Genomic DNA, 27,493 nt, shown 5'->3' on the forward strand with positions numbered 1-27,493 from the left:
GAATTACTCAGTCCCAGTCCCTGCCTACAGAATCATCCCCAGTGTTGATACAAGAAGAGCTGTTTACTGCAGGTGAGTTTTTTTTTTCTTCATACATTAAAACAAAAGGAAAAAAATCAAAGTAGAACTCACAGAATTTGGATATTCAGAATAAAGTACTTGGAGAATTGCCCTGCTTCACAAACACTCCTGGATAGCCATACATCGGCCTGACTTTGAATGTTGATACCCTGTAGCTGTGCAACACAAAGTTACATATTTCAGTGTAGGGCCATTGTCCAGAGCCTGTCGTGCTTGCACCACTTACACGCGTAGCTACCAGCTTTATATACTTCTTCACGCAGCTTTATATACTTCTTCACGCAGCTTTATATACTTCTTCATGTCGACTCCGCACTGGAAACACGGATCTCACTCTGACTAGAAGTTCCCTGTGGAGCCCCGGAGCTAAGTTGCCTCCCCTGGGCCTCCTCACACTACCGCAGGCGGGAAGGTGAATCCCGCTGGATTCCCAGCGCTCCGGGGCAGGAGCGCGTCCCCGCCTCCCTCTCCCGCCGCGGCGGGACCGGCGGGGCTGCCCGCAGTAAAGATGGCGGTAGCGCGGCGTTGGCGCTGCCGGCCGGGACAAGGGAAACGGGAAGCGCCGCCCGGCCGCCCTCAGCAAAGATGGCGGCAGCAGGAGCCCGTGTGGGCCAGGCGAGGGTCAGCACCGTGACGCCTTTCACTTCCGGGTGAGCGCCAGCGGGCGCCATATTGTCTTGTCCGTGAAGACGAGGAGTGATAGCGGCAGCAGCGCGGCCGCGGAGCGGCGGCACCGGCGGCGGCGGGAGGCGGGGGAGCGCGTAAGTAGCGGGGAGGGCTCCGCTCGTCAGCGCTCCCGGGGGGCCGGCGGGTGTCGCTGACCCGGTCTTCCCCTTCGCTCCGAGCCGAACCGGGAGGGCGCCGCGCGCCGCGGTGGCGGCGGCAGCAGCTGCTCGCCGGGCGTGAGGAACCGGCGGCGCCGCCAGCGGAAACCGGCGGCCAGGACGAGAAGGGACGAGCCGAGAGTCGCTCGCCCTCCCCCGCCGCCCGTCCGGGGGTGGGGGGGGGAGGCGGTGCGCCGCGCAGGCGCGGCGGGGGCGCGGGGGGGGCCGGCGGGGACCCCCGGGCCCCCCCTGCCCTGCGCCGCCCCCCCCGGCGGGGGTCCCCGGCGGGGAGGGGCCCGGGGCCGGCACTGCGCATGTCCCGGGGCCTCCCCGCGCCGCTGCCGCTGCCCTGGCGGGGCCGGGAGAGGCCGGTGCCGAGCGCGCGACCTGGCGGGGCCGGCCATCCTGGGATGCTGGGAGCGCGCGGCCGGCCCGGGCGTGCCGGGGAGCCGCCGGCTGTCGGGGAAGCGGCGCCCGTGGATCCGCGGGGCAGAGCGTCTACTTGGTTTAGCCGGTAACCCAGTTAGGGAAGCAACATGTGCACTGGGATTTGGTAGTTGGCTGTGTCAGCAGCCTGGCTCCTGCGGATGAAGTGCATTTGTGGGATATTTGTGCTGTTTCATGGGTTTCGTGGCCGCTCCTGTGAGTTCGTTCCACTGGAGGGCTCCAGAGAACTGAAATTCACACAGCAGCATTTGTAAGATACCTGGACCAGTAGCTTGGCAAACGCAGGGTGTTTTTAAATGGATCCTCAGATGATGGGTTTGAAAGCCTTCTTGCTTTCAGCACTTATCCCTGCAGGTTCTCCGTACTTCATTAGGCAATCCCACAAAGTTGTTGAAGTGAATTTTAATGGAACGTGCTAGGCTTTACAGTTAAGGTTGGAGACGCAAAAGTGGTCTGAGGGCTGGAACTACTCTAATGTGAAGACAGGCAAAGAGAGCTGCGATTGTTCAGCCTGCAAAAGAGAAGGCTCCAGGGAGACCTTATTGCGGTATTTAGCGGTATTAGGTGTTTTCAGTACCTAAATGGTATGAGAGGTACTTTATTACATGAAAAAAATGGTGAAAGACTTGTTACCAGAGCTCTGGATGAGGGACAACAGTTTTAAACTGAAATATGGATTTAGGCTGAACATAAAGAGGAATTTTTTTATGATAAGGGTGCAGAAATAGTGGAACAGGCTTCCCATATAAGTTGTTGCACGATTGGAGCTGTCCAAGATCAGTTTGGACAGAACTTTCAGCAACATCATTTCATGCAAGATGTTGAACTAGATGGTTTTCCAAGGTTCCTTCCAACTCAAACCATTGGATAATTCTGTGATGTGCTACCCCAGACAAAATTAATGAAGTTTCTGTAACAAGTGATTATGCAGAGTATTCAGTCACCTTGATTGTTCATTTCTTCTCTTATAGTTACACTTGTAAATGTTTCCAAGCAAATAATCTATTGGAAAATGTGGGATATAGGAAACAAGGGTTGCCCTAAAGGCTTTGTTTTAATGCAGAGGCAGCCACCTTTCAGAGAGGGGGAATGGTGGTCTTCAAAGCATAAAGCATGTCTACCAGCAGACAGTATTCTAACATCATTTTCCAAAGACAGGATTACAAATACCGATGCAGCCCAGCCGAACACGTGTACTGTTGGTAGGAGTAAGAAACCTCTTTTTGGAGTCCAGCTGCACTAAAGACGGCTCCTATGGAGGTGACAGATGCTCCAGCTCCCCTGACTGTAGAATAGAGGGGAACTGAAAGTCTCAGCTGTGTCCGGGGACAAGTTGCTAGGATTGCTGACAGACAAGCTCCTGGTTTTTAATTTGTTTGGTGCAGCAGCAAACCTTGTGTCATCTCTGCTATTATGCCATGACAAGACTTCCTGTACTGTCTTTGTTCCATATGACATACAAACTCCTGATCTGATAAGAATGCTTTCTATACTTTGGGCTCAGAGGTGTTGTAGAGCTTAAAAGTCCACAAATTTAACACAGTTCCACAATTTGTTAGTGGTTAACTCACTTTATAAACTATAGTGGTAGAGGGCAGTCATAACCATGTTTGATTTTTAGTTAGGTGCAGGATTATGCAAATATACAATGGGAGCAGGAGTGTCCGGTCTCACTTCTTTTCATGACTGAGGTATGTTCCTGTTCTGCTTTTAGTGACAAATAATATTTTGGCTAGGTGTTACCAAAGTGTTCTTTCATCACTAGCTGATCCCTTATTAAGTGATAACTGTATTTATCATTAATTGTAATATCTGCTCATGACTACTGAGGAGTTAGTGGTAGTATTTATTTTTGTGCAGAGCATGTTCATTGCAGAGGAAGTTGTAGATGGACCATTCACTTGAGAAAAGAAATAATGCTGTGTTACAGGGCTAATTGAAAATCCTGCATCAGGACTTTCAGTGGAATGGTACATGAAAAAAAAAAATTTTCCCCACCCCAAACCCAGTAGAGTTTTGACTTAAACTGCCCAAGTTATGATAATTTTTCTGTGGTAGTAAATGTTCTAGCAGTGGTTTTGGTACTTTATAATAATCAAATCACATGTTTGTCTTCATGTCTTAGAAATACAAAAAATAAGTAAATGGTACCTGGATGCCAATATCTAGTCCTTTTGTTCTTTTTTAACAGTTGTGTTCAGGTCAGTGGATATGTGGATTTACATTTGAAATTACAGACCTTGGAGGATGACTCCCTGAAGAAGCTTTTCACAGTTTTTTTCTTTTAGTTGGTATTTTGTTTTGTTTTGTTTTTTAAACTTTTTTCGTGCTGCTTCATTTTGTTAGCGTTGTAAATATTAGTCAGATGTACTGATGTGTGAACCAGGTTCTGGAAAACTTCATGGATACTGAGCAAGATACTAGATACTTTCATTAGTTCTTTTTCTGGTTCTGTGTTTTGAATCTTGGTTACACATTTGAAAAGCCTCTATTCTTCAGTCTGAGAAGGAACAGTTCTGATGTTAAAAAATGCAGTGGAGCAACTTTTAGTGATGCACAACTGTAAGTGAGCTGGAAGATTTCACATGTTTTTTGACTTGATACCATGCTAAACGGATGCCAACAGGCAAATAGGTATAGCTTCTGGCCCTCAAGAGGAGAAATGATGCATAGTATCTGGTCATTAAATACCAGGAACAAGTTAGGGTGGTGCCCTACATGATGTATTAAAGTCTTCGGCCAAGTGAAAGTGTAATGAGTGAAACAGCAGGGAAGACAGTTACTTTAACTTTCTGATTTATTGCAGACTTAAATCACGCCATAAATATTTGATATTATGATCAACAGCTGAGTATAATATAGTAGTAAAAATGAATTCTACCATGTAAAATTGAAGCTGGTATGTTTTTGTCTGAGTGATGGTATACTTTCATTCTGACTCAGAGTGAATGTGTCTGCGGCCACTCTGTAGTATCTTGCAGGGCTCGTTCCTATGTGGGTGCATAGGATACGGCACTTTTCCAGACTCCCACATCTCTTTAACTGCAGAAGGGTTCTGACTTACCTGTGTCTCCTATACTAAGACCACCAGCCAGTGATAATTCTTGTCATACCCTTTCTGCATTAAACTTTTCATCTTGCTAGGGGTCTCCTTTGGGTATGCAGAACTATTTTTCATTTGCAATTCCCTTCAGTTGCACCTCTTATATACAAATTCTTACAGAAAAGTATTTTTTGTTCCAGTGACACAGTCATGGAAGAAGTGCTCAGTTTACATTTCCTTCCAGTCTGGAGTGCTTTGAAATAGATGTCTTTGGAGTTTGTACAATATGTGTCCATTACTGACTTTGGATTCCAGCTTGGTTGGGTGTTGATAATACCATGGATGAGCTGCTCTTTCTAATTCCTTGGGAGAACTATGTGAGCTATGTGTTGTATCCCTAGAGTATTTATCCACTATTCCTTTCAACCTCATTAGTGATGTCTTTGCTACCATAGCCCTGTTGAAGCAGTAGCATAGTGAGAGGAAGGGGAGGAGGGAAATGGCTCTCCAGCAACACTTGTTCAGCTTGAACTCTTGGAGGTATTGGCCTTATTCCTGTCTTTCTACTAACTGCTTTGATTCTGGTCTGCTGAATGTAGAAGTAGATTTGTCTTGCTTGCAACTGAACAGTTGCACAAAATTCATGATGGAAACTCATCATAAGCTTTCAGTCACTGTGCTAAAACTTCACCGAGTCAATACCAGCTATCTTGAATGAAAAGTAAAACCCTTACATTAGAATGAGGCACCCACATGAAATATCAAGAAATTAGGCTATTGATTTCAAAGAGCTCTGCTCCTGAAACATCTCCATTTTCCTTTAGGTTCACCTTCAGAGCCTAAATCTATATGAGATAAAGAAACCCTTCCCACAGAGTATGAGATGCTTTTGAGATCCTTCTCAAGATGTGATGTAGATGATTTCTGTAGCCCGGGTTCTTCAGAGAGCCTCAGAGACTAATCTGTCTTTTTTGCTTGTATTGTCTTAAACTCGTACCAAAAGATTACCTATCTAATGACACTGACTGTTTAATAATAATTTGTTTCAAAACCAGTAATTGCAGTTTGTTACAAACAAGGACTCCTACCTCTTGGGGTCTTTCCCTTCCACTGTATAGCCCTAAATATAGTCAAAAAATCATGGCTGCACTGTCAGGTTATCTTAGAGGATGTGGAACATCTGTCTAGCTTTTTTTTGGTTGTTGATGATGATATTTCTTTGCTATGATGGATATTTCTTTGCTAAATGCAATGACTGTTTGGAATGCCTGCAAGACAAGATCTTTAGTCACCAGAAAAACTCCTGCAGCTGTGTGTTAAGAGTTCAGTTTGCAGGTATAACTTGTCAGGCCTTCTTGTGTCATATATTGACCTGCTCTTCAGGAATGATGAGTAGCAGGATCAGAAAGGTGATGCAACATCATACCCTCAGCATCAGAAGGCTCTTGATTATTGGCTGTGGGCTCCAGAATTGTTAGTCTGTCTACAGGGTTGAATAAATGACACCAACAGATTGTGCCCTGAAGATCAGGTTCAATGATACTGATGTCTGATGCAGGAGTTCCTAACCTTGATCTCTTCTGCTCATCACACAGCAGGAGGTGAGTGCCACTCTCCTTCTAGTCTAGGCTTGGCTCTTAGGCTGTCTCTTGATTTCTTGGAGCTGGGATAATCTAGCTTCTAACAAATACTTGATTTCATATTCTGAAGATTACTTTTTTCTCATTTCTAAGAAATATCACTTTCATGAATTTCCTGGCAAACCATTCAGAATCTCTGTATCTGGTGCAGAAGCTGTTGAGCTGTAAGGTGTTCTGCATAGTCAGGATGGTGTGTAACATTCATATTGGGAAGAAGTAGATTGTCAGAGTGATGGGAGTTACTTAGAAGGAGCAAGAAAGTGTGTGCAAGATGCACTCATCAGGACAGCTTGGTATGGTTAGTTATCTTCCTGATGCTTTTCTGGAGCTGAGCTAACTTCCTAGGTCCCTGTGCTTCTTGTGTTGGGCTAGCTGCATAAGTTGGAGCAATTCAGTTTATCCATTAGCTGTATTAAATTCTGTTTGGGAACAGATCTTGCTTATCTTCCCGTGGGAGATTTCTTGATACTTTTCAGTTCTGCTGCAGCAAATGTCATAAGGCATTTAAGGAAGATAGTATCCCCAGGATGACAAGCAAACTTTGTCTTTTGACATTCCCAGGACTGAGCCTTGCTCCCTAAGACTGCTCTTCTCCTGTGTTGAGAGGTCAGAGCACAGTTAGCTCTGCACAAGTGCTGTTCAACTGGTAGTTTACAGTATGAAACTACTGAGGTAGGGTGTCCAAGGAACCTGAGTGAGCCTGTTAGTGCTCAGGCTCTGTTGGTAGCCTTGTCTAAAAGATGGCCCCATCTTTGATATCAAGGGCCTTCACTAAGCACTATGCCATTGGTGAATTCTCAGGAAACCATGCTCTTCTGGACAGGGTGTATTCCTGTTGGTGTGGAAATACGTAATTTGCTTCAAGATAGCTGTGTTTTGTGGGAAGTGCTTGGGGGAGTCTCCCAGAGTTAAAGGTGAGCTTGCAGATTATCACTTAAGACTGTTTACAGGTAAGTATCTTCTAAATGTGTGCCTTTCAGTGTGTGGTGTGCCTGGACACCTTGTACAACTGTGTTGGAAAATACCTTATTATGCTAACAAATAGGTTGAAGGAGATGCCTTTTTTACCTAAAAGAACAGGTTAACATTGAGGTGTAATTGGTAGTTGAGATGCACATTACAATCAAAGAGAGGAGAGGAAAGGTGCCTTTAAAAAGATGTTCTTTGTGTTTACCCAAAGTTAGTTTAAATACAATAGCAGAGAATTTGACACCACATTTAAATGTTTCTGAGTGCTGTTGGCTCTCAGAGGTTGATGGTGATCAAGGTAAGTCTTATCTATGTTGCTGTCTCAGCTTTTATCATGAGCAGGGGAGCCCTCACCAGCAGCCCTATCAAGGCTGGCACATTTTCATACCAGTAATTTGCTTTAATAAAACTTCAGTAGATTCTGGTCCAACCTTTGAATAGAAATTTAATTTAAAAGGAAAAAAACCCAATGTGTGAAAGAACGTATTTCAGAACATGTTTGCTCTTAAGAGCTCCAGCAGGATTTTGAAATATCATGTGCACTTTCCATAATCTGTTAAATACGTGTAACTGAAATGAAATGTGAGTTGATGGGGTGTTTTGCTCATGTGATTGTGCTTCTGTATAAAACAAAAAGAATCCTGAATTGGCTTCTGTTTCTTCATTGGTAAACAGATTTTTAATAGATTCAGGTTCCTGTTCTGTGATCAGACATTAGGGAACAGCTCTTGAAGCACCAATAAATGTTCTTTTGTTTCTTTGTGTGTGCTAGAGAGAGAGGAAAGAAAAAAAGGCTATGTCCAATTGAATTGAGGGACAGAACAGCTAAGTAAAAGAACCTTAACCCATCATTGTAAAGGAGGGGTAGTATCTGCATTTTCCTTTGGAAGTAGGTGCCTATAAAACGGATCCTTTCTTTGCACCTGTTGCTTTTCAAACCTCCTGTATGTACTAGTGATGTCAGAACCAGTACATCTTAACGACTTGAGGCACCCCCCTCTGTTACTAAGTGTCTAAAGTAACGTTTGAACTGAGTGAATTTTAGCCAGTATTCATCTCCCTCCCCTCCAGCTTCAGTAGAAAATAAAGCTTGTTTCACTGTGATTTGGATGCTCTGCTGTGTACTTGGCCTTAGATCGCTGGTTGGAAATAGAGCTGTCAGTTATATTAGGTGTGAAGCCTCTTTATTTCAGGTGGTGCTGATTTCAGAACTTTTAAGAAATAAAAACTTGTTTATTGTTTGTGTGGCAGCATCCTAAGTTAGTTTTGTCAGTGCAGATTTTAGTTAGTGAGAGAGGACTTTGAGTCTCTTCTCTCCATTATTAAGTACTACTTGTGTCTCAGGTTGTTTCTTGTCACATACATTAGTACAAGAGATTCCAGTTGTTTCAAGCCTTTAATGCCCTTATGTAAAAAAGAGTAACATCAAGTAGCATAAATGCTTATTTTAGTTATCTTTTAGAAGATGGCAACTGCAAATGAAGAGCTAAAAGTTTCAGTGGGGTTTTTGCCTCTGAAACTTAAAAGCAGATGAAACTAATAGATACTGCAGTACTTGGCAAAACAGTTTTTGAAGGCAATGAACCATCTTTAAATGCCTGTAGCCTCCCTGTAGTAGATGAAAAAAAAAAATTGTATCAAGTACCTTTTTCTGGTTTACATTGTACCAGTTGGTGAAAACTTGGAGAAAATGCAGGAAAATAAGTGGAGAACTAAAAAGCAGGGAACTCTGTTTCCCAGAAAATTATGTCCTGCTCTTGCAGGTCACAATATAGAGAGAGGCCCTAGAACTAATCTCTTCTGTTCAATGGCTCTGAGCCACACATCTGGTCTTCAATATTAAAAATTTTGAATACGTGTGACCTTCTTTTAGCCTGTATATGTAAAGATTACTTCAATAAACATTTTAAAGTGTGAATTTTATTCCTTCCATATTCAGTTCCTGTTTCTGTAAAACAAACATTGCTCAGTAAGGGAGATGAGTTGAAATAAAAATCAGTTTTGGACAGTTTTCACATCATATTTGAAAAAGAGCTTCTGCATGTTGCATAAAAAAGAGTGATGTCATTGCTTAAGTATTTGGTACATATTTCTGATTAGTAAAGTATGTTTTTACACTGAATTTGGTAATAAATATGAGTACTTGAAAGCCAGCATATTTTATACTTGCCAACCTATGAAACTCAGCATTTCTTCAAGAAAACCATAGAAGTACAAATTAAATACAGAATTAAAAGCTTTCAGATACTGTTCACAAACTAAAATTAGCTGTTTCAAATAGCAGTGATTTTAAATTAGTTTGCTCTGAGTGGCATAAATTGAATTAATCAAATGTTGAAGTTCTTCAGGGTTTTACACTGTTGTTGCTGTCTTGTCATAATGCTGTGCATCAAAATATAAACCAGCTCCATGCCTTGACCTATTGCTTTGTACTTACCCTCCTGATTTCATTCCCCAGAGTGGCAGTAGTAAGGTGAAAGAATCTCTCTAGGGCAAGTTGAAGACTGGGCTATATTATGTTGCAGAGCAGTGGATGAGCAACTATGTATGCTAACAGCTAAAACCCAACTGTGCTTTTTATTCTGGTCCTGCAGCCAGGTGGTGCTGAGTGAAAGCCTCTGACCTTCCAAACTAGACTGGACAGGTCCTAACTGCCTGTGGGCTTCCAGGTCCATGCTGACACCTGAGACAGGCTTGGAAGCACCCAGAGAGTGCGGGGTGGCCTGGGGCAGTGCTGTTCTCTAAAGGGGACACGGTGGGGTCCTTCAGCACCACTTCCTTCACTTTAGGAGTGTGGATTTGCCTTCGCTGTCCTAGGGCATAATAATGTGCTGGCAGGGCAGCCAGGAGGTGAATGAATGCTGCTGCTGCCTGAGGTCACTGCCTGTCTACTTTATCCCTTGGTCACCTTGGGCATTTCACATGCCAGTTGCTACAGGCTGCAAGGGAATATATCTTTCCCACAAGATTTATTAGAATATCTTGTAAAATAATAAGGCACTTATTGTCTTGGGAGGGCAGGTTTTACTGAGATGGGGAGGCATTTGTTGCCTTAGACCTTGTTAATGATCTAAACAAGTGCTTCACTTTGTCCATACTGAGGATCAAGACCTGAGAGTAAGAAACAAAAAATGAGTGGGATATTAAGTGTCCATTTCAATTGAGAAATAGATATATAATTGTGTTAGCTGGAACATGTTTAAAAAATCTGGTATACTGAAGATTTTAGGACAGAGACAGAGCCAGTCCAGTAAAAATAAATCTCATCTAATCCTATCACGTGAAAGCTGTGTGTAGGAGGTTCCAATTTAGTTCCATTTGTAGAAGTGGTCTTAATATTGTTACACTTCATGAAGAGAAATTGGTATTTAACTGTGTAGAATTTTTTTTTGCATTCAGTTATATGCAAAGCTGTCTTCTAAATCATTACTGAAAAAATTTAAATATTTTGCTAAGTTTTAGTGTAATTCCGTAAACTTGTTGCAACATACTATGTATTGAGGTAAAAAAGTACTACCAGAATTTGTGAAATTGATGCTTATTATTGCTAGTAGGATTTAACAGCTAGAAACAAAGGAAGCGACACCATGAGGCTGTGCAGTAGTCTTGAACCCCAATTCTTATAACTTTTAAGATGTAAACAAGTTTCTTTTGACATTTGAAAGAATTTTTATTCTGGATGGAAAGATGAACTGAGGGAAGGAAGAAACATTTACTTACCTTTTCTTACTATAGGGTGAAAATATTATTTGCAGTTACTGCGTCATGCCTAGTGTATGAAATATGTGTCTATGAATTCCTGGAGAGCTAGTTTAAGTCAGCTAAAGTGTTGCATTAAGTGTGTTAGTAGCCACCTGTACACTCAACTGGTGAAATAAGTTAATTTCCTAGGTACAGATAAAAATGGGAAGAGACAAAAGAAAGGGTGATGTCTTCACTTATTAACGGTTTGAATAGCATAAAAATATTCATGAAATGGGAAAAAGCCTCCATACTTAGTTTGGCAAGGAAAGATAGTGAAAATAATAAAGTATTAGGTAGGTTTTTTCCAATACTCCCCCTGTTGCTAGAGTTGATCTGGTCTTGTTTAAGGCCCCTCTAAAAGGCATTTGCAAGTGAATGTTTCAGAGCCACACATGTAATTTTTTGTACAGTGTTGGCAATAAGTGGTCTCAAAGGTGATCTACAGTTCTACAGATAAAAGATTTAATTTGACAGAAATATGCAGCATACAAGCTTGCATTCATCTCTGCATGGGCTGGTACCCCTGGTGTTGAGTGCTGGTGCACTTCTGTAGAGTGATGCTCTCTTCAAAGCAGTCATGCAGTTCCTTGTGTGAGCAGGCGAGCACAAGATGCCTTTGCGAGCAGGTTCCAGTCCAGTTGCTTTGTCCTTGTGCCCAGAGCAGGCTCTGTCTGTGGGGTGTGTGTGTCCCGCTCCCTCAGAGCCACTGGGGTTGCTCCTGGCTGGCCACCCAAGTGGCACTGGCTGCTTTGAACTGGTTTGCTCTGAAGCAGAGAGGTTCTATTCATCTATTTTGTATTGCTCTTGGCTGTGAGCCACGACTGGGTCCCGTATGCTGCTCCTGTGACCTCAGGGGATGAATTTTTCTCTCTTTTGAGTTTGGATTGCTTGAAACAACCTACATGCTTGATGTTTTAATAGCGCGAACTCAGGGATTGTATGTTCAATTCCATGAGGATATATTCATTGAGTGGAAAGCCTGTTGAGAAGTTCTAACAGATTGGGTAGGACAGAGGGAGTCACACTCAGTGCATTTCTATCCATACTGGTTTTTGGGAACAGCTTCTGGAGTGAAGTGTTCCCAGAACTGTGCCTAGTCTTTGTCTTCGGAGAAACTGTTGGGAGCAATGCAGGTGACTGCTCTCAGGTCTTCCACACGTAGCAGGTTAGGTGTGTGCCGGAGGTACAAAAGACTGGAAAGAACTGGTGTGCCATTGCAGCACACCTGCCTGGACTGCTGTGCCTCGTCAGATTCACACAGAGCTGGCCCTGGAGCTTCACTCTAAGCAGGCTGTGGAGCTCTGCTGCCTGCCATCTGGACCTAGGGCTGCTGCTTGCTCAGTGAGGATATATACGGCACGGCAAAAATTGTTTCTCGTGGTTTTAAGGGACAGTGGTAATTGTGTGGTCATATTTATTTTTCTTTCTCAGATTTGAAGGTATATATTATTTGGACATTAAAATGAGCCTGTACAATATATAACATGCATGTGGGCACTGTCTTGTACCTGTGCAGTTGTCCTGTGCAATCATTAACAATGTGTTTTACCATTTGGTGACTTTTGTCTTGCTTAACAGCCTTGCATGACACTTGTTTAGAGAAATACACATCTTTTCCTTAAGAAGCAGGCAAAGATACCAATTGTGCCTTTTATATTTTTACTTGCTTTAAATTGCATTTATTGCCGGATGAGATCTTGTCATACAAACTTGTCATATCTCTCCTTGAACATCATTTGGTAGTTATTTTCTTAGTACAGAGAAAGCGTACTAGACACCTGAAATCTTTCAGTAATATTTCAGATATTACTCTAAAGGATGAACCTTTTCCTCCAGCTTAAAATATTAAGCCAGCATTGCTTCAGCTTGCTTTGCAAGGCTTAACTGTATCTGCAGTTATGTAAGTTTCAGTTATGTGATATTTCATGGGCATCTATTTAAACATACAACTATTATTTTTAGTTGAAATATAGACTATATAAAGACTTAAAAGATGTGGGATCAAGGTGGACAACCTTGGCAGCAATGGCCTTTGAACCAACAGCAGTGGATGCAGTCATTTCAGCACCAGCAAGATCCAAGTAAGTATATAGAAAGCTTTGTGGATTAGTTCTTTTAATGTGTTGTCATTTAAATTTTTGAATCTTCGTAACAGAGCATGACTCATAGTTGCCTTTGTAGCTGCTCTTAAGATAATACGTTTGTGATGCTTTTCTGAACTAGAAAACAGAAAACATATATTAGTTCCAAATATTTTCACATAGTTAATATATAATATGCAAATACAGGCAAAAGGTATGAGTTATCATACACAAATTACCAACATTTTATCAGTCATACAGATCAACATTTAGACCTCATTTACCAGATCTGTATAGCTGTCAGTTCTTCAGCCAAGCTAAATCCTTTGTTTGGGAGAATTTGCTTTTTTATTCAGTACCTGTGTGGCAGAAGTATTAATGCAGATTATATATAAAGGGAAAAACCTCACTGGAAAACTAATACGGGTCTTGATTTAGGTTACAGCAGTGATAATCATGATCTCTTGTTTGGAATTATTTTTCCCCACCAAAACCACCAAATGCTTTAAACAGTAGAACATAATATACCTTAAATTGAAATGAGGTGGAAACAATTCAAAATATCAAGAGAAATAGAGAAATGGATGAAAGTGCAGGTATGTATTTAATGCAAAGTGATCAGGCACACAGGGTTTACTCTCACTTTAATTTCCGTTAAATTCACTGGAGAGTTTTCCTGACTTGATAATAAGCAGAAGACTTACTAGTGTTCTTATCTGAGAGTGCAATTTATTTGTTTACTGGTAGGAATGGCAGTAAAGAAAAAAAATTGGAGCGAGAACTGTAACATAATATATGGCAAGGGTTATATGAAGAGTGTACATTGAAAAATAATTTTCTAACTATGTATCTTTTTTACTCTGAAATCTTAATGAATTTATAATTTAAGGATATGTATATTAATTTCTGATGTCAGAATTAGCTCACCTATGAAAAAAGTGCATTACTACCACCCATTCAGTCCTAATGTGAATGTAAAATAATCTGTTTTACAACATTTTGAACATATGCAGAGAAACTGTACTTCAGCAAGTCTGTACACTGACATTTGATTTGTTTCTTTGACTGTACACTGTGAATAAGTTTAAATGGTGCTCACAGTGCTTGCTGAAGGTAAATGTTGCCCATTTATCTTGAGCAATAAGACACGTAATTGAGAAAGTGTTAAACTTCAGATGTGTGAGTTCTAACCTTTTTAACTTCCTCTGTTTATTTTAGGCCAGATTGACTGGGCTGCATTAGCTCAAGCATGGATTGCTCAGCGAGAAGCCTCAGGGCAACAGAATGTAGTGGAACAACAAGGAATGATGCCAAACGGACAGGATATTTCAGGAATAGAGTCTGGTCCAAACAACCATAATAATTTTCAGGGGGATCCCAATTTCAACAGAATGTGGCAGCCAGGTTTGTTTCCCTTCCTGTTCATTCCTTTTTTTCATGTTTCTTCATTTTATTCTTACCAGACATTTTTTGGTGTGAACATGCCCTGCCCCTTAGGCTTCAAAACGCAGAACTACCACTTGATTTATTAATCACAGCTCCTACTTAAAGAGGTACTTTTGCCTCTCCTGTAGTGTAATACCTGCTTCTGGCATGATCCTGACATGTAGAATGAGTTCACAGTATAAGTGATTCTGGCTTTAGGTGTCTTAAAATCTTTAAAAAGGGAGATCAGCAAAATTCTGTGTGAAAAGCATGTTTTTATTGTGTTTCATATGCTTAGGATTTACTCTTTTTAACTTGGGTATCTGATTGTCAGAATTTTTCAGTTACTGTAAGTTAAAGTTGATTGGATGCCTCTGTTAGTATTGATTATTTACAGTAATTTTTAACTTCTTCAAAACTTGTTTTTTTTCCAAAAATTAGTTTTCTTTTTAAAACTTCACAAGATACCACTGCTAATAACAATGGGATAGAAATGGGTTATTTTCTGCTAAGAATTTTTCTGAAATTGTTTTCTGAAAGCTGGATTATGACACTATACTGCAGTGCAATTTGAAGTATATGAACAAGACAGTAAGCATATGTGCACGTCTTCAGTTGTTTTGGGGAAAACTGCACTTTGTGCTTGATTCTGTTAATGGTTGAAAGAATAACACTCCCAGTTTTCTCTTTCACTATCCAAATTTATTGAAATGCAGCATTTAATAAAAGTAAGCTTAATATGTTATTGGTAGTTCTTATATATATATGTAGTAAAAGGGAGGTAGCTATCAGGTTTCACCCAACTGCACTAGGCTACAAGTTATTGTAGGCACATGTAAGAATTTTTAATTTTTCTATGTGGCAGAGTGTATTCTAGCTGTATTTCTGTACAGTAAATAGAAATTTTCACAGAAATAGAAAAGCTATGATAGCACTTTTTAGTTGCTACAGTAATGGATTCACTTATGATGCAGAGGGGAAGGACAGTAAAAATTAAAGAAATGTATTAAAGGACTGGATAGAATGTAGGAATTAACCTGAGAGGCTAGATACTAATTCTTTTACTGGAGAGAGTTATAAGGCAGCTCTGTCACGGTCTATAAGAATCTGTATAGTGCACATAAAATTTATCTTTTTGAGGAGTCAGTCAAAAAATTATGGTCACACAAGCTATTAATTCATTCCTTAGAGCCTTTTCACACTGTTAGCCAATTGTAACATATGTTTGAGGGCTTATGACTATAGGTTATCCTAGGACCTCTGCTAGATATTGGGCAATCCAAGGAGTCATCCACTATCCGGACTCAAGACATTGGAGCACAGGTTTCAGTGGTTGTGCTGCTTACCAAACCATTTTCTTTCCATAGTAGGCATTTCAAGTCTATTATGCAAAAGAGTAAAATAGCTCCTTTTTAGCTTTCAAAATTGATGAGAAGTAGGAGCAGTTTTTCAACAGTTTAAGCAATCTGTAAGTCTTGTGGTGAGTTCACTATCACTAGAAATTTGTAAAAACAAATTTTTAGGATGTCTGTCCAGTTCTGTCCCCCTACTGCATGTTTCAGTTCAGCTATAGCTATTTGTATTTATTTATTTGAAGGAATTATTGAGACAGTATAATACAGTCTGCAGATTGATTATTCTTCATTGCTTTATCATCTGTGGTGCTTTGAGGAATCTTGTGATAAATACAAGAACACTGAGTGATTGGTGACTCATATAAATTATACTAACTTGGTATCAAATTGTATTCTAATTCCTAAACAGAATGGGGAATGCCTCACCAGCCCCCTCACCCACCTCCAGATCAGCAGTGGATGACTCCAACCCCAGGTCAAATGGAAATTGTTCCTCCATCTGAAGACAGCAACAGTCAGGACAGTGGGGAATTTACTCCTGACAACAGGCATATATTTAACCAGAACAATCACAACTTTGGGGGACCTCCCGATAACTTTGCAATGGGGCCAGTGAACCAGTTTGACTATCAGGTGAAACATATTTGTTGCTTTAATATTGTAGACGCGCAGAGTCCCTTCCATGGATGTGTTCCTCTAATATCATCTAGCGGCGACTTTCATTCTTCAGTTCTACAAACATCTACAGAGTCTGTTATCTGCTAAGACACATTTTAACCAAACACTTGACAGAAGAGACTTTAGAGTTCTCAGTTCTGTTCAGAGGCAAAAGGGTTTTATTTTTCTACCGTAGTAATGAAAAATGCCTGTTTTCTGCAATATTAAAATGAATCACTGTGTTCCAGTATATAAATTAACATTATGTAGCTTTGTATTTAAAAAAAAAAAACTAAACAAAAGAGAAGGAAAAAAAAATAAAGTTCAGAAAGATATGCTTAAATACTCTAGATAATGTACCACAGGAAACAGTCCTGTATTTGCAGGGAGATAGACTGGATGATCCATTGATCTTTTCCATATCTATCTACTGTGATTCTTTGAATAAACAATGGTATTTCTAAAAAAAAAAAAATTCCATATCCACTTTTTTTCTTCATTCTGGCATATAACATGTATAGTATAATAAACATGTAGGTGGCTTTATCACTAATAATAACAGGGTGCATTGCATAGATCTTTAAACACAAAGAAGTTTTGTATCTTCCCTCTATTTTCAGTATTTTTCTTTCAAAACTCCTGATATGAATGACAAACTAACTGTGTAAAAACCTACCTCCTGTTCATAAACAAATACTATGGATGATGGGCAGAAATTTTGTTTGTTATCTTCTAGGCTATTTTTTATCTCCTAGATTATTTTTCCTCTTATAGTTCTCTTGTTCAGAAGTATTGTTAAATAGGGACAAAAATTTTCCAATACATGAGTTTGTTATGATTTTTGTTTATTGTCATGGGACAAACTCTTAAAATTAGCTTCTCTAAATACCATAGAAAACTTGTTTTGCGGTGAATGAAAGAGGTGTGCTTAACCTGAAATTGTAGTGGAGAGTTCTTTAGTGCTAGTAACTTAAATACTCAGTAGAATATTTCATACTATACCCTTTTTCCTAAACACTGTCTTCTTAAATAGTGTCATTAGGCATTTCTGGGCAGTAAATATTAAAATAAAAAACTCCTCATATACGCCTCAAGACTTTTGGATTGTATACAGATTGCCCAGAAGCCAGGATCTGTACTAAAATTGCATATTTAGGCATCTAATAATTTCATCAGTCATATTAATAAGATCTATGAAGGATTACTGGAAAGTGCACAGTGCAAAATTCTTATGTAATAAAAGGCTGAACTTTAAATTTTTGTTCTCATATTGTAGTCAAGACTGCTAACATGGCTAGACTTTTGAATCTTAGTTTTGTACACTCTTTATTTAACTGCATGCTCTGATGCTAAGCTGGCACGGAACTGATGGAGCTAGATGGTGGTTATAGAGCTTAGTGTTCAGCACAATATGAAAGATTGGTTGAAGCCCTTTCAGGTTTGTTAAGTATCCCTGTTCAAGTCTAAGTTTAGTCATTAAATATTTAAAGGAAACTTGTTTCTTGGGGACCACGGTAAAAGAGATTGAGAGATCTCAGTAGCATAGAAATCATGGATTCCTACTTGCATGGATTTTTGTAGACCGACTTGCTCACGTGCTGCATTTAGTGTTACCATGTGAAGAAAAATAAACTGCATTACTCTTTCAGCATGGGGCTGCTTTTGGTCCACCTCAAGGTGGATTTCACCCACCTTATTGGCAGCCAGGACCACCAGGGCCACCAGGTCCTCCAGCACCTCCTGCACCTACTCAAAATCGAAGGGAAAGACCCTCGTTCAGAGATCGACAGCGTTCACCTATTGCGATGCCTGTGAAGCAGGAGCCTCCCCAGATTGGTACATGTTAACCACTCCTTAATGAAAAAATGTAAAAGCTGTGTTTTATAAGAATTGCAAAATTCAAAGACCTTTTTCTTTTTAATAGAAAGTAAAAGAGCAGGGATGGAAAAAGCCATTATAAATGTTTTTTTCCCCACAATCAGATGTGGGACTTGTTTTGATGGGGGTGGAGAGTTTACTTTATTTTGGGGGATATTTTTATTCCTTTTTTGGGGGGGAAGGTTTTTTCATCTTGCAAAATTGTAAACCTTGCTTATGTAGATGCTGTGAAGCGTAGAACTCTGCCTGCCTGGATTCGTGAGGGCCTGGAAAAGATGGAAAGAGAAAAACAGAAAAAATTGGAAAAAGAGAGAATGGAGCAGCAACGTTCACAGATGTCTAAAAAAGAGAAAAAGGAAAGTGAGGAGGCTGAAGAAGGGGATGGCCCACGGTTACCTCAGAGAAGTAAATTTGTAAGTAGAAGGGTTTGTTTTTTGCTCAGGTTTGTATTTCCTGAAAGGTACCAACTTTTTAGTCTCTTCAAGGGAGAGACTCTGCGTTCCTGGTTACCTCATTGATTATTTAAAGTAAGGTTAAGCTGCTGCTCTCTTGATAATTACTTGATATTTTACTTTTGAAGTAACTTTTGAAGTTTTTAATGGCGAAGAGGTAGAAGTATGTAATTTGATCTGTAGTAGTGAAGAAACAAGGCTGAAATTGAACTTTTTTTTTTTTTTTTCCCCCTTTTGGAACGTACAGAGCTTTTGAAAGTCAGAATTCCAAAACAGCAGCTTAAAAAATTCATATACCTGTATTTTCTAAACTAGGCCAATTTAGGAAACCTTGCATTGCCTTCATTTTAGCAATTTTCTTGTTTGTAGTCCAAAGTCCAAAGTGTCTGGCAGGAATCTGACAACTAAGTATTTTCTTAGCTTGTGTGGGTACAGGTGCCTGCATATTTTTTAGGAAGGGAGAAAATAGATGGTTTTATGGAAACTGTAATACAGTTTCCAGTACAAAGTAAATGAAATTGACTATTACAAACGGAAACTAAGGAGCTTGATATTTAAGTTTTTCCTCAAGTGTGTAATGCTGTTCTTGTAGGACAGTGATGAGGAAGATGAAGATGCTGAAAACACAGAAGCTGTAAGTGTTGGGAAAATCAGCAGGAGTCCATCCCCAGCTCCTCAAGAGGAGCAAAGTGAACCAGAAATGACAGAAGAAGAAAAGGAGTATCAAATGGTATTAATAATGTAGTTCTCACTAAGTTTTTCTGTTTAATTGCTCATATTTTTCTGGCATATCAAAGTAAATCACTTTTTGTATGCCTGGTACTGTCAACAGCGGTACAGTATGCATTGTACAGTAAAGCAGGGTTATATTTGCATGTCTCTTCATAATGCTTTTTCATAGAAACAAGGATATTGGTTATATAACTCATATTTAGCACAATAGTGAAATAATGTAATGACTGTAATCTTTGCATTGATCCTTATTAATTCTATGGTTTTGCTTCAAATACCAAATTTCTGAAAACTTTTAGTGATTAAACGCATCCATTCCAAATCTGTACTTGAACCTCAGCTCCTGTGAATTTAAGAAATGTATTCTTGCAAGGAAGTGCTACAGCCCTAAATCCTAGATCAGCAAGTCTCACTGTGTCTGCACAACCTTCATACTTCAAAATCACAGTTAAATATAAATTGTACAACTGAATCCTTGTTAATCAAGGCCCTGCATTCTCCTAGGTTTGATGAATATATTTTTGTAGAGCATGTGGCCAGACGTAAACGACTTTGAGAACTAGCTACCATTTCAATTTTTGTAGAAAATACGTGATAATAAAATGCTATGTAAGTAACCTCTGATGATCTTTACAGGCAGCATACCAGTCAGAGAAGTGCTTTTTATTTTTTGAAAGAATAATTGGAATCAGTCTAAGTACATTTCTGATTTACATATTCATTTGTTACATCATCTTAGACATTAAGATCAGTGCCTTGGATAGCTGTGTGCAATACTTGCAAACACAGTTTACAGTTAAAATGGAAACTTTAAAGTTGTGAAATCAGGTCACATTTAAAGAGCTTCAATCTTTTTTTGGTTTTTTGGTCATGTCTCTTGAAAGAAGTCATTAAATAAAATATACAGGAGGCCACTTTCATAGTCATCAAAAGAAGAGAAGCTGTATGGATATAATTTGAATGCAGCATTTATTCAAGATGTTTTGGCCTTTAATTGTATATGCAATATTTTTTCCAGATGATGCTAACAAAAATGCTGCTGACAGAGATTCTCTTAGATGTCACAAATGAAGAAATCTATTATGTGGCCAAAGATGTTCACCGTAAAGCAACTAAAGGTATGCCGGATTTTGGAGGTTTTTTTCTTTTTAGTTTCTTCTGCGAAAATTCTGTATTTGCATGTCTTTAGAACATTTAACCTCCATAGTTCTCCCTCAAGAACAATTCCAGTATAATGCATCCAACTTGGGTAGAGTTCAAATCCAGTAATCATGTACTGTCGTCCTGTGCAGTGTATTGTGAGTTACTTGAGTTATTCCATTTTTTTCATACAATCCATTTCAGTTAAAATGGTACCTGTGTGTCAATGGCTCTTGAGTTGTAGCTGTTCCTTACTACTGTCATCTTTATCTCAAAGCTGTTCAGAAGTGAAAAGAGATGAACTTTGAGTCCTCAATTAGTAATTAATTTGCTTTCGCTATTAACATGTATTGTACTTACAGAACAGATTATTTTAATGTAACAGAGTTAATCTAAGTCTGTAACTACTGAAGTTGAAAATTACGTGCAGATGCTGTAACTTGGAAATTGATTTATGAGTATATATTTGGGTTTTTTCTGTTCGCTGTTAATTTTGCAGTTAAATTCTAAATCTTCATGGTCAGAAAATCTAGAAGTGGTTTTAAATGGATGATGCGTTTTTAATGTTTCTTCTCTCCCTCCAAAGAACAGCAATAGTAGTAGATTTAACAATACCATAGACTCATGACTATGAAATCGTGGCTATTTGTGTTAACATGTTGTTCCTGTTGTTGATGTGATACAAAGCTCCTGCAAAACAGCTGGCACAGTCCAGTGCACTGGCTTCCCTCACTGGACTCGGTAAGTATGTTCCTTATTTTTGAGAGGGCTTAAAGGGGGAGTTTCACTTTTGCCTTGCATTTCTAGAAATTGCATTTCGAAATTAGATTTGAATTGCCGGGGAGTATGGGTCACTTTCTGATAACTTTATCATTATCAGCACCTTTGTTTGTTCCACAGGTGATCCTACTGATATATAAGTGGGATAATTGCTGGAGTAAAGGACTAGGCAATGTGATTTAGTGTATGAGAATCTTGCCCTAATTTTGAAAAGACGTAAAAATTTTAGATTTACTTTTAAAAGTATGATAGTTATAGAAGCATACTGCAGCCTTCACAGAAAGGAATACTATTTCATACTTTTCTTCTGTTTTGATCCATGGAAACCAGAGGGGAAAGTTGATAGAAGAGTAATGTGAAAGTCTATAAATAAAAATATCATAGTCTTTGTAATTATTATCTTATTGAAAAGCTACGTAAACACAAAGGTTTCCATATCATATACTGCCAGAAACAACACAGGAAAGAGAGATTTGAAATTCCAGCTTGAGACACAACTGCAAGAGATTTCTCCCAACATGACGTTTATCATCTAAAATGTACTACAGCAATGTCAGTGATCAGTTATGTGTTCATTACATGGAATATTGATGAATTAGATTGAATGTTACCATCACAAGTATTTGTGTTTCAAAACTAACTCAGTAAATATCCTAAGGACCTCAGACTGAAAGAAATCCATGTCTGATGTTTAAATTGACTTTATCCTTATCAGTCCACTAGTTCCAAATATCTCTTGGGGAGAAGAAAGTCTGTTTCTATTCCATCTCCATACATGTCAAAGTGCAGTGTTTTCTAAATCATATGGAAAAATTGATATGGCATTCAGGATTTCTGTAGCCTTGGACTACGGAGGCAGCTGAAGTCATTTCAGAGATGTCTTCTGGGAAAGATCCCAGGCATTTTCTGTCCCGTTGCTGATAAAGAGGCAGGCACTGTTACAGTCTCCACAGGGAGCTTTTTTGGCCTTTCCATACACTGGAAAAAAGTACCATGGTCACAGTGGTTGCTTGCTGAAAATAGAAAAGCTGTTCCAGAAGGAGTAGAAGCAGACAGTGACCATCATTGCAGACACGGGGGCCTTGAACACACTGGCAAACAACACTGGCACTTACCAGAATAAAGTGACTTCTTCAGAGACAAGGAAGTGAAGGAAGGGCAATGTTACTCTCCTCTTTGCCTCACAGAAGTATTAAGAACAAAGCTTAATCTTTCCTCGTGATAGACTGGACTTTATGCACGCAGGTGGACTGGGTGGTTATGGATCAGGAGACAGTGAAGATGAGCGGAGTGACAGAGGCTCTGAATCATCTGATACTGATGATGAGGAATTGCGACACAGGATAAGGCAAAAACAGGAAGCGTTTTGGAGAAAAGAGAGAGAACAGCAACTACTGCTAGAAAAACAGCTAGAAGGTAAATCATACAATGTCTTCTTACTGTGCCACTATACATGGAGTTCACTACTTACTGTATGTAAATTGACGGCAAAGAAATGTTTTAAGCAAAAAAATGTGAAACTAAATTTATAAATAATGTATTTTTAATACACATTTTTAAAAAAACCAAAACCCTGTGATTTACTTCTGCTTCTCCATACAAGGTACACTTTGTCTTTTGTACAAGTAATGTAGGCCAAAATGGTAGCATGGTCACCTCCCGGTGCTGAGGAGCTGTCTAGAGATGGATGCAATGCTAAGAAGTCATGAACCAAGTTCACAGGCTGGAGGAAAAAGTGCTATTACGATAGAACTTAAAATTGATGGTTTCCTCCTTTTAACTTTTTATTTAAAGGCCTGAAAATAAGACATATGGAGCCATTAATAAAAGTCTGGGCTAGCTAAACTTCTGGTTTTCCTAATATTCCTGTCTCTCTTTGAGTGTTTGAAGATGTATGCATAACAGGATAGCCATATGGAGAGTGACTGAGTGGTGGCCTGTGACCTCTGCCTGCCTAGTGCAGGAAGCCAGATGTCAGTGTGGAGACATCTCCATGGGACTGTTTGCAGAAATACAAAACTAGAGTGTAAAGAAGTTGATTCCATACATCCAAAATACTGAAGAATGCTCCTGCAGTGTTTTGGAAAGGCATTTGTAATGGACAGTACAGCATCTTCTAACATACACTATCTTCTGCCTTATTGCTTAATAACTTGGGGACCAGCTGGAATGGTTTTCTGGGTTAAATTTGACCATTAGCTGCCATTTGGACCACTCTAGGTTTCTGGATGCAGTTTTATTCCCTTAATTAATTCAGGAAATGATTGCCCACATCAAAAGGCCATTTTTAGGCAAAAAATGTATCTCAGTTATTTTTTTCTGGATACAATTTAAAATGGGGAAATAAAGTTGGCAGTGATGCAAAGGTTGAATAAAAATAATTTTATTTTGGAAACCTCTGAAACGCTCTGAGGGTCTCAGTATGTGAGAAATACAACTTCTTCAGACCAGAAAGTAATCCTTAAACCCAGACGATTTGGGCTCAAATAAAGGCAGGAAGCATCAGTATTTCCTACTGTACTGATGAGGAGCCTTGTAGGAAGGAGAAAGATAGAATCATGTGTGCAGAAAGGTTGCAAAAGGAAAAAGTCTTGTGTGTAGATCAGTTTAGGAGTTCTGGTGTCCCAGGATATTTGTTTGAGAATCTTAAAGCACTAAAGTATGAAATAACATAAAGACTTCTTAAATGACTGGGCTCTATACTTTTTCTAAATCAAGAGGATAACTTTCCTAGAATTATAAGAATACAGCAAAAAAGAGTGTGGTTTGTTAAGTAGTTAGTGTGGTGGCAGTGTTTTAATTATAAGTATTATGAGAGGTGCTTGGAAAATTTGTTTTGTCAGTGTAATGGCGTGAAAATTACTGACATATTGCTCTAAATTAATTGATTCTTTTTTTATGTGTGCTTCTTTTTTCAGAAGAAAAGCTACAAAATGAAAAAGTTTCAAAAGAGATGAATGAATTTATCAACAAAGAACAAAATAGTAACTTAGCATCACAGGAGATGAAAGAAATTGAAGCAGACATGGTTCATGAAAAGAAGAGATCTCCAAATGCAATTGTACCTGATGTAGAACTCAAGAAAGAGGGTAAAGAGAGGACAGGAAGGAATGGGTCAAGAAGTTCTAGCAGTGGTAGCAGCAGCAGCAATAGCAGGAGCAGCAGCAGTAGCAGCACAGTATCCAGTTCATCGTTTAGCACTAGCTCAGGTAGTAGTCGCAGCACTTCACGGTCTTCCTCTCCCAAAAGGAAGAAGAGACACAGTCGCAGTAGGACACCGTCACATAAAGTTAGGCGCAGCAGAAGCAGGAGTTACTCCCACAGAAACAGGAGAGAGAGGAGTAGGAGCAGGGAGAAAATAAGGGAAAGGAGAAGATCTAGTAGAAATCACAGTGCTGAAAGAGGGGAGAGGCGGAGAAATCGGAGTCCTTCGAGAGAGAGAAGCTGGGATAGACGTAGAAGCGGCAGCCGCTCGAGAGACCGGCGAGCCAACCGTGCGAGCCGCAGCAGAAGCAGGGACAGACGTAAAGCCGAAGACCAGCGTAGAAGCCCTACTGGAAATAGGCACAAACATAAAAGTGAGGGTAAAGATCAAGAAAGGAAGAAGGAGCAGGGTGGAGGTGTAGATAAAGACAAAAAAAAGAACAGAGAAAGGGAGAGAGATCAGGAAAAAAGAAAAGATAAGCCCAAAAAAGAGGAAAAAGAAAGTAAGGCTGGCAATCATGATGACAGTAGATTAAAGAGAAAAAGAGACAGTGAAAGAACTTTCTCTCGCAGTGAATCAATATGTGTGAAAATAATAAGACAGGATTCCAGACAAGAAAGCAAAAAAATTACTACCAAAGATAGCAAAAAACGATCAGGCTCTGAATCTAGTGCAAGGAGTAGTTCTGAATCACCAGGAAGTAGTAAAGAAAAGAAGGCTAAGAAATCGAAGCATATTCGGTCATGCTCCATGGAGAAATCTCAAAGGTCTGGTAAGAAGGCAAGCCGCAAACACAAGTCTAAGTCACGATCAAGGTAGTATACTTTTTAAGTATTTTGTCTGACTTTTAAAAAGTTTTTTTATATTCGTCTTCATGTGTACGGCATATGAACTTTTTTAATAAAATATGGTATTTATTAAACTTTTTGTCTTAGGCAAAAGTAACATTGGAGAATCTTTTAAAACTATTAATTACTAAGCCTAAAGTGTGTGTGGGTTTGGGGGTCTTTTATTTTTTCCAATTAACTTTTTCCCCCTTTTCCTTTATTTTTCAGATCAACAAGTCCTCTTCATCGTAAACGCTGAGGAATTTATGGCATCAGTGCTATGACGTTTAAAAATTCCATGAGTTATAAAAGGCTTGTCTCATTATAGAGGCACATTGTGGCTATGTAGGTGAAACCAGAATCCTTTTTTTATCTGTAAATAGGTGTATTTTTTCCAAATGCTGCTCAGAATTAAATACCTAATAGGATTTCTTTGTATTACATTTTTTCAAGAACGGTAGTGCTTATTAAGACTATAAAACAGGCCATTCTCTTTCAGCTGTAATGTTCTTAAAATTACTATTGAATGTACTGTGATGTCAATAAAGCTCTTTAGTTCATTTTTTGTTTAAAATTCTTGCACCTGAATTTTGTGGTAAATGGTAGAAAGTACTTAAAAAAAAAAGAAAAAGGCAGCTTTTTTGGTATAACAAATTTTTAAAGTACTTGAAAAAGATTTAACCTGAAACACTTGTAATCCATGGACATGATGAGATAACTTCATTGGGGGTGTGGAAGAACAGAGAAAAGACATTTTATTTTTCTTTAGATATGTGTAATAGGTTTTTTAATAACCCTTTTTTTTTTGGTCTAGCTGGTACTATATGCTGTGTGTGTAAAATATGGGTCACTGTATTACAAGCTATACTTAAACAGACTGAACCCCATTAGGAATATGTGCGATTAACAGATCTCACGTGGCAGTGTTAAACTCTGGAACTTTATTCCTCACCCAGTTTTCAGAGAGATATTACAGGGATATTACACACATCTCAGAATTTTAGATGTTTTTATGGAGTATGTTTATAAATGTCACTCAGTACACATTGGAAAACTGACAATAGGTTAACTTTACATTTTGGCACATGCATTAAATATTCATAGTCAATATTAAAGCTGGTTCTTAGTGTCACAAGAATTGTGACTCATGTAAAGCTGATACACTGATGTATTAGCAGTGCTGCTAAATTTATGATTTTGATATTACCATAAAGTGAATGAAGTCACTGATTACCTACTTAAGGGAAATTGACTATTGCTGTTAGAAATAAGAGTGTAAAATAATGTAAGTAAAAAACCAAACCAACAATACCCAACTCTAGGCCAGTGACTGTTACAGAAGAACATAAATTCAGGGAGAGATCTGTGCCTAAAAGGTCTGGTATGACACCAGTTGTAAAAAAGGTACAAGGCTTAACATCAAAGTAAATTCTCTTTGATTTGCTGTATCTTCTAAGAAAAAAAAATTATACTAGTACAGGCAACTTGCAAAGCATGCCTTCATGAACAGATTAATCCATTTAACTAAATCAGAATTCAGCTATGCAGCTTTTTTCCACTGTAATTATTTTCATAAATAAGATGCAGAAATAAACTGCTTCAGTGCAGAGAAATACATTTTAACTATGTTTTTAATAAGCAAATGAATTGCCAGTGAATACATGCATGTTTATCAAAACACTGTTACAGATAAATAATCAGTTATAAATTATAACAGCCCCCTCAATTATATCTTTCACATAGAGTAAGCAGTCATACTTATTAGAAAAATAAAGCATAATTTATAACACACAACTTTTACTTGCAGTGGTAGGAATATAAATAACAATGTATCGATCCAATCTCACTACACTCTTGGCTCTGGGTTAAGAGTGAGGAATTTTTGGAAAGTAGGTAGCATAACAGTTCAGATGAGCTAGAAGGACGTTCTGTGAGAACCAGAAAGAAACTAGAAATAAGCTTAAGAAAAGCTGTTGAGGAATACAGTTTCCAGGATGCATTGAATTTGATTTTCAGTTCAGATTTTATATTCTCTGTCTAATAATAAAAAGATTGTGTATGAAAAGCTTTATATACTCTGCCAACAACTGGAATTCTGTCACTTCCTGTAAATATGAAAATTATTTTTTTGACACAAATGCACTTATATGGGTAGTGACTGTATGCCAATAAAAAGAGCATACGATCTCTGTACTTAACTGTTTCAGAAATCT

The 27,493-nt window shown here is 39.0% G+C and overlaps 1 protein-coding gene across 1 annotated transcript; it reads left to right on the top strand.

Annotated features, from left to right (window-relative positions):
• The first annotated feature begins 747 nt into the window (after positions 1-747).
• On the top strand, positions 748-25,854 carry PNISR (PNN interacting serine and arginine rich protein). The gene is made up of 12 exons (XM_005518226.3): positions 748-842; positions 12,711-12,829; positions 14,048-14,233; positions 16,019-16,242; positions 17,916-18,102; positions 18,367-18,557; positions 19,189-19,326; positions 20,347-20,446; positions 21,156-21,209; positions 22,494-22,664; positions 24,167-25,268; positions 25,509-25,854. The coding sequence occupies exons 2-12, from the start codon at positions 12,742-12,744 to the stop codon at positions 25,537-25,539; spliced, it is 2,472 nt and encodes an 823-aa protein (XP_005518283.1). The 5' UTR covers positions 748-842; positions 12,711-12,741; the 3' UTR covers positions 25,540-25,854.
• The last annotated feature ends 1,639 nt before the right edge of the window (positions 25,855-27,493 follow it).

This window comes from Pseudopodoces humilis, chromosome 3 (assembly GCF_049639895.1).
Source record: "Pseudopodoces humilis isolate 2021_Gansu_Grassland_sample_001 chromosome 3, ASM4963989v1, whole genome shotgun sequence".
Taxonomy (NCBI): Eukaryota; Metazoa; Chordata; class Aves; order Passeriformes; family Paridae; genus Pseudopodoces; species Pseudopodoces humilis.

Excerpts from the sequence above, each read along its gene's own strand:
- PNISR (XM_005518226.3), top strand. The coding sequence starts at position 12,742 with ATGTGGGATCAAGGTGGACAACCTTGGCAGCAATGGCCTTTGAACCAA. Across the intron at positions 18,103-18,366 it reads GCAGGAGCCTCCCCAGATTG|ATGCTGTGAAGCGTAGAACT; the intron begins GTACATGTTAAC and ends TTGCTTATGTAG. Across the intron at positions 21,210-22,493 it reads GGCTTCCCTCACTGGACTCG|GTGGACTGGGTGGTTATGGA; the intron begins GTAAGTATGTTC and ends TTATGCACGCAG.